Source organism: Lemur catta, chromosome 5 (genome assembly GCF_020740605.2).
Source record: "Lemur catta isolate mLemCat1 chromosome 5, mLemCat1.pri, whole genome shotgun sequence".
NCBI classification, from domain to species: domain Eukaryota; kingdom Metazoa; phylum Chordata; class Mammalia; order Primates; family Lemuridae; genus Lemur; species Lemur catta.
The window spans coordinates 34,612,170-34,619,203 of record NC_059132.1 but is presented as its reverse complement, the minus strand read 5'-3'; the positions used below and the strand labels follow the sequence as shown (position 1 = coordinate 34,619,203).

Here is a 7,034-nt window from a genome sequence, read left to right as displayed (position 1 = left end):
CTCATGGTCCAGTCCAGAGAAAGACTTGACCTCAGCTCGTGGTAGGCCGTGGGAAATGGCATGGAGTCCCCAGGTCCCTATGCCAGGCCAAGGCCCCAGACTGAGCTGGGCAGAGGATTCTGGGGGGGCCTTGGGACAGACAAGTTGGGGCACCCTCTTTCCTGTTCCCAGGGTCCTGACACCTTCCTCCCTGACCCCAGGCTTCCGCCTGGTGTCACCTTGGCCCCTCTTGGAAGCCAATTAGGCCCCCAGTAGCCGCAGTAGGGATTAATATGATTATTACACCCCAATCTCCCAGATGCTGATTCAGCCGGGAGCTTAGGGAGGGGAGGTCACTTTATAAGGGTCTGGGGGGGGTCAGAGCCGGGAGTTGTCCAGCCGGAGCCCTGGGAGGCTGAGCTCAGGCCTCGGCAGCGTTCTTGGGTTGGAGCAGCCCTCGGGGCAGCCGCAGGGGCCGCAGCCATGAACGGAACAGAGGGCCCCAACTTCTACGTGCCCTTCTCCAACGCCACGGGCGTGGTGCGCAGCCCCTTCGAGTACCCGCAGTACTACCTGGCGGAGCCGTGGCAGTTCTCCATGCTGGCCGCCTACATGTTCATGCTCATCGTGCTGGGCTTCCCCATCAACTTCCTCACGCTCTATGTCACCGTCCAGCACAAGAAGCTGCGCACGCCCCTCAACTACATCCTGCTCAACCTGGCCGTGGCCGACCTCTTCATGGTCTTCGGGGGCTTCACCACCACCCTCTACACCTCTCTGCACGGATACTTCGTCTTTGGGCCCACAGGATGCAATTTGGAGGGCTTCTTTGCCACGCTGGGCGGTATGAGCCGGGGTGCAGGTTGGGGGTGCAGGTTGGGGGCGCACAGGAGCCGGGGAGCCTGCAGGGGTCTGGGGACAGGCCCTGGCTGAGGGTGGGGGCTGAGAGGCCTTTTCCCCTCCCCTTCCCTCCCATCGGCATTGTCCAAAGCCCTCATGTATTCAGTCAACAGTCACTATTCGTGGGGACAGGCCAGACTGCTGTTTGCAGAGGGCGGGCATCGGTCTCATTCAGAGTGGTGCCCTTGTCTCATTTCACAGTAGGGAAACTGAGGCTCAGAGAAGTCAAGGGCCTTGCTGGGATTCACATGGGGACGGGGGCAGAGCTGGGTTTGGAATCCCCATCGATGTGGCTCTCAGGTCATGTTCTGAACCCCAAGCCTCTGTTGCCCTTGGGGCAGCCGTGGTGGGACAGACCCGGCGGGGCGCCCAGGCGGGAGGCGGATTCTCAGTCTCCCAGTCACTGGGCAATGAGTCCCCCCAGCCCAGCAACTATTTGACTCCCTTCCCAGACCACCTGATTGTGAGTGCCCCTCCGGCCTCTCTGATGTGTTGAGTGCTGTTCATGCTGGGGACTCGCATCCCTGGAGGAAGCAACCCCTGTTGTAGGGAGGCGTTAGACCTGTGGGCCGATCCGCAGCTTTGAAAGATGCTTCCAAATATTTTCTCCTCTTTAAGCCGGGCGCGGTGGCTCACGCCTGTAATCCTAGCTCTGGGAGGCCGAGGCGGGTGGATCGCTCGAGGTCAGGAGTTCGAGACCAGCCTGAGCAAGAGTGAGACCCCGTCTCTACTAAAAATAGAAAGAAATTATCTGGCCAACTAAAAAATATATATATACAAAAAAATTAGCCGGGCATGGTGGCTCATGCCTGTAGTCCCAGCTACTCGGGAGGCTGAGGCAGTAGGATCGCTTAAGCCCAGGAGTTTGAGGTTGCTGTGAGCTAGGCTGATGCCACGGCACTCACTCTAGCCCGGGCAACAAAGTGACACTCTGTCTCAAAAAAAAAAAAAAAAAAAAAAACAACAAATATTTTCTCCTCTTTCGACTAGAAAACTGATGGAGGTTGCAGGGCTGCAGGGTAATAGATCCCATTCAGCAGATGAGAAGACCAAGGCAGGGAGAATGGAGGAGACTCATTTAGGATGCAGCAGGGCAGGGATGAGAGCCCGGATCTCCTGGCTCAGATCCAGGGGTGTCACCCCTGGGAAGCAGGAGGAGACAGCTGGGGCACGGGGACAGCTTAGCAACAGCCAGAGCCTCTCGTCTTCTCTCTCCCTCGCGGGGCCAGGATGCTGCCTCCGTGCCATGCTCAGCGACTCTCTGGCCATCGCTGGGTATTTGTTACCTCCAGTGATCACAGATCACCCAGTCTCTGGCCAGAAGGCGGGGGTGTCACATACAGGTGATCATTCCTCTGCATGGTCAGTCCTAGTTTACAGCTATCATCCAGGAATAATTACTAGTAGTGTCCCCTTTCACTCTCAGAAACGTCACAGCTTGGTTGATTGAGTACATGGCCACCCTCCCTGTTGAATTTCTTAGGGTGCAGCAGGGCAGATGTCTGAATGCCATCATCTCCCTCCTCTGGGCAAAGCAATTGCCTGGCGCCTCATGGGCCCACACGCCGGGTCATTTCATTTCCCTAGCAGGGAGAGAGAGGGAAGGACTCCAACTCCGGGTTTCCGCCGCCCTCGCACTTCCTTCCAACAGGAACAAAGCCTGCTGCCCCGTGAGGCCTGAGTTCTTCTGCAGAGACTGTGCGGCTCCCGGGGCTGCCGTGACCCCCAATCTGATTCCAGGGTCCCTCACAAACCCAGAGCTCTACACAGACTAACTTCCCCGATTCCTTGGAGTTTCTCTGCTCACTGTCCCGCGGCACGTGGCCCCTGCCCCTTCCCTCCTCCTCTCAACATGCAAGCCCTCTCCGTCCTCAAGGTCCCCTCCTGTCCCTTCCCGGCCGCCTCCTCAGCCACCCTCTCCCCATCCAGGAGGACAGGCGGTGGGGTCCGGGTGGGTGGTGTGTTGACCGACTGCGAGTGCCTTGCAGGTGAAATTGCCCTGTGGTCCCTGGTGGTGCTGGCCATCGAGCGGTACGTGGTGGTGTGTAAGCCCATGAGCAACTTCCGCTTCGGGGAGAACCACGCCATCATGGGCGTCGTCTTCACCTGGATCATGGCGCTGGCCTGTGCCGCGCCCCCTCTGGTCGGCTGGTCCAGGTAACGGCATTGAGCAGAAGACAAGGAGGGTTTCCAGGGACACTTTGTAGGGTCCCCGGTCAGGATTCAAACCCAGGGCTATCTGGTTCTAGATAGCCTCAGATGTCCCTGGCCCCAGTGCCCACCCAGGCAATGTTCCCAGGGTAGGGGTTTAGGACAGAAGGAGAGGGAAACAGGCCCTAATGTTGCTATGGGGCTGGTCCCACCTCCTGGGGCCCCACGTCAAGGAGAACCCAAGATGCCCTGACCCTTCCCCTTGGCCGTGTGCCCCTAATCCCCGACTAAGCCAGGGCCAAATTCCAATCCTCTTTGGTCCAGGGCCTCAGGCAGCTCCCTCCGACCTTGGACCTCAGCACCTGGGGTGCTGGTGGTGCAGGTGGTGACATTGTGGCCCCTGGGAACTAGGTCCTATCCAACCTCCACACCACTGTCTCCCAGTGAGATGAGACAAGGTGGGTACAGTGGTTTGGACAACCAGACTGGTGACTCTGGTTCCCAAGGCCCCATGTTTCTCTGCTTCCGGAAAATCCCCACTGACTCCTCCCTTTCCTCCTCTTTCAGTCTTCCTGGGGTCCCCTTCTCACCCCGTGCTGAATCCAAGCTCTCCCCTCTTTCCCCATCTTCTCCAGCCTGGCCCGGTTCAGTCCTCCGTAGGCACAGCCAGTGGGCACTCTGGGTTTCCTGAGGTCTGTCCCCGTCGCCATTCTCAGAAATCACTGAAACGTCCTAACTGCGTGGCCTGGGCCTCCTACTTCCAGAGCTGCACAGACATCCCGTGTGTCTATCTTTGTCCTAGAAAATTTTCTTACCCCATCCCTGGGAAGACCCGGGTCTGTGCAGGCTGCCTCAAACACAGGGCGTGGGGGCTTTGCCGTCCTGCCCACCAGTCTCTGCCCGAGTGGCCTGAGGCCCACCTGGGGCGCCAGAGGGCAGCAGGTCTGGTGACGAAAAGCTGAGCAGTAGCCGGGTGGTGGCGCATGCCTGTAGTCCCAGCTACTCGGGAGGCTGAGGTGGGAGAATTGCTTGAGCCCAGGAGTTTGAGACCAGCCTGGGCAACATAGTGAGACCCTGTCTGAAAAAAAGAAAGAAAGATGCTGAGCAGGTCAGCAGTGGCAGAAGAAAGGGGTGATGCCGGGGCGGGCACTGCAGGGACAGACTGGGTGCTCTCACCTGGTGACCCAGCCACCAAACAAACAGTAAAACAGCACGGTTTCTGCAACGTGCATGAGGACACATCTCCATCAATGCCCTCCTCAGACACCCAGCCCAGAGGACATTTATCATCCCCGGTTACAGAGGGGGAACGTGAGGCCCAGAGAGGGGCCAACCACACGGCAGGGTGTCCCTTGAAGGTGGGGCCTCCCTCACCCTCCCACGCACCCTCACCCTCAGGTACATCCCCGAGGGCATGCAGTGCTCGTGTGGGATCGACTACTACACGCTCAAGCCCGAGGTCAACAACGAGTCCTTCGTCATCTACATGTTCGTGGTGCACTTCTTCATCCCCATGTTCGTCATCTTCTTCTGCTACGGGCAGCTGGTCTTCACCGTCAAGGAGGTACGGCGGGGGCAGCCGCGTGGCTCTGAGGGCCCCGCCCCAACGCGCGCCCGCAGCTCCCGCGCTGGGCTGAGCCCCAGCCCCTGTCCCTGAGGAGCGGCGGTCCGGACAGCAGTCCTGTGTCCCTGCAGGCAGCCGCCCAGCAGCAGGAATCGGCCACCACCCAGAAGGCGGAGAAGGAGGTCACCCGCATGGTCATCATCATGGTCATCGCCTTCCTGATCTGCTGGGTGCCCTACGCGAGCGTGGCGTTCTACATCTTCACCCACCAGGGCTCCAACTTCGGCCCCATCTTCATGACCCTCCCGGCATTCTTTGCCAAGAGCGCCTCCATCTACAACCCCGTCATCTACATCATGATGAACAAGCAGGTGCCTGCGGGGCGGGAGGGCCCCGTCTCCCGGGCTGCAGGCACTGCCTGCCGAGGACAAGCTAAGCCCAGGACAGGGCAGTGGGGCCCCACCAGGGCTGCAGGTGGCGGGGCTCACGGGTCAGTAGCCTTGGTGGGGAGCTTGTTGAGAAATGCAGATTCCTGGGCCCTGCCTGGACCTGCTGGATCAGAATATCAGGGTGGCCCCGGGAACTGCAGCTCTAACGCCCCCCGGGTGGCTCAGACGCTCGCTCAAGGGTGAGACGCACAGGTCCAGATGGTTCCGGAAGCCCGCTGTAAAAGTCGAACGGCCCCAGCCTGGGAAGGGGTTGGTGCCAGGCTCTGTAAAATTGAGCAAGGAGCTAAAAAGTCTTACCTGCAGGATGAAGGGACAGAGCAGTCCTGTAACAAAGTCTCTCTGCAGACTCGACTCCCTGACTGTGGGGGGACCTGGTGTCTGGGGTGAGCTCTGCCATTTGCTGGCTGGGCGGCCTTGAGCAAGTCAATTCCCCCCTCTGGGCTTCAGTTTACTCACCCACAAAAAGAGGAAGAATCCCACACTCTCAGATTAAATGAGATAATTTACAGTCGCCCTTGGCACACAGACGGCACCATGAAATGTCGTTGGTGACCCAGCTGCATGTGCTCAGTCCCTGGCATCTCTGAGGGCAAGGAAGGCAAGCTTAGCAAGTGCCCCCCAGAGAGCCAGACTGAGAGGGGGTGGAGGCTGTGAGGGGCAGAGCAGAGGAGAAGTCGGAGGTGTCTCTTGCCAGCCATGCCAGTTGGCCACCCCCGTGGGGTCGAGCCTGACCTTGACTCATGCTCCTTGCCTTCCAGTTCCGGACCTGCATGATCACCACGCTCTGCTGCGGCAAGAACCCACTGGGTGACGATGAGGCCTCCACCACCGCCTCCAAGACGGAGACCAGCCAGGTGGCGCCGGCCTAAGCCCTGCCAAGGACTCTGTGGCCGACTGTAGGAGCCTCCCACCCCTCCCCCACCCCCAGCCACTGCCACCCCAGCAGGAGTGGCACCTGGACGGAACGAGGTCACACAGGCTCCCTGGGTTTTTTTGTTTTGTTTTGTTTTAAGAAAGAATCAATGAGAGGAAAATGAGGCTCCCCACTCCACAGGGATGGCCTGAGAAGGGACATCCACCAAGACCCCCAATCTGGAGTCCCAAGTTCCCAGGGGCCGGCGGGATCTGTACCCCTCCTCCCCCCAACTCATCTCTCAGGAACACGAGAACTCTTGCTCTCTGGAAAAGTGTCCCAGCTTAGGGATAAGTGTCTAGCACAGAATGGGGCACACAGTAGGTGCTTAATAAATGCTAGATGGGTGAAGGAAGGAATGGAGGAATGAATGAAGGAACGACTAGACAGGGAGAACGTCTGTCCCCTCAGACCCCCCTTAGCAGCAGCACTCATACTTGGCTGATAACCCCAAACAGTTGTTTTTCCCATCCTGGGCTTTCTTCTCCCGTAAAATGGGAATCCCAAATACCTGGCCCTGCCGACACAGCTGCTGCAAACACCAAATGAGATTGTGCGTGTGTGTATGCATGTGTGTGCATGCGTGTTTAAGCACTTTGTAAATAGTAAGGAGCTGTACAGATTGTAGCTGATGTTATGAACAATATCAATTGATATAATAGTTAATTATTGTGATCATCACCTCTTGATAGTGACCATTTTGAGATTGGGCAAGGCCTCAAGCATTCAGACAATGAGGCTTCACCCAGCCACACGTAGGTTTTTTAAAAATTAGCCAGGCATCAAGGCCAGACCAGGGCTGGAGGTTGGGCTGCAGGGAGGGACAATCACAGGAATTCAGAATACAGTCATCAGACCTGAAAACACATCCGGAATTGGGGGCTGGGACCAAGACCTGGGGTCTCACCTCCAGTGTGGAGCCCCAGGCCCAGTGCCTCCCCTTCCCAATGTGTCCTATCAAGAGACAGGCCTTTCTCTCAGCTTCTAGAAGCCACCTGTTCTTTTGCCCCAGCACCCGGGCCCCAGCATCTTTGGGCCAGTATGGAACTTCTAGAAGCCATGCTCACCTGTCCACATT

General features: G+C 58.2%; 1 protein-coding gene across 1 annotated transcript; it reads left to right on the top strand.

Moving 5' to 3' along the window:
* The first annotated feature begins 380 nt into the window (after window positions 1-380).
* Window positions 381-5,989, top strand: RHO (rhodopsin). Its single transcript, XM_045551518.1, has 5 exons — window positions 381-823; window positions 2,868-3,036; window positions 4,429-4,594; window positions 4,726-4,965; window positions 5,802-5,989. The coding sequence occupies exons 1-5, from the start codon at window positions 463-465 to the stop codon at window positions 5,910-5,912; spliced, it is 1,047 nt and encodes a 348-aa protein (XP_045407474.1). The 5' UTR covers window positions 381-462; the 3' UTR covers window positions 5,913-5,989.
* Window positions 5,990-7,034: the final 1,045 nt, after the last annotated feature.

What these genes read in the sequence shown, in the direction of transcription:
- RHO (XM_045551518.1), top strand. Translation starts at nt 463, where the DNA reads ATGAACGGAACAGAGGGCCCCAACTTCTACGTGCCCTTCTCCAACGCC. An exon ending in CTTCTTTGCCACGCTGGGCG is followed by an intron (nt 824 to 2,867) that starts GTATGAGCCGGG and finishes AGTGCCTTGCAG; the next exon opens with GTGAAATTGCCCTGTGGTCC. An exon ending in ACATCATGATGAACAAGCAG is followed by an intron (nt 4,966 to 5,801) that starts GTGCCTGCGGGG and finishes CTTGCCTTCCAG; the next exon opens with TTCCGGACCTGCATGATCAC.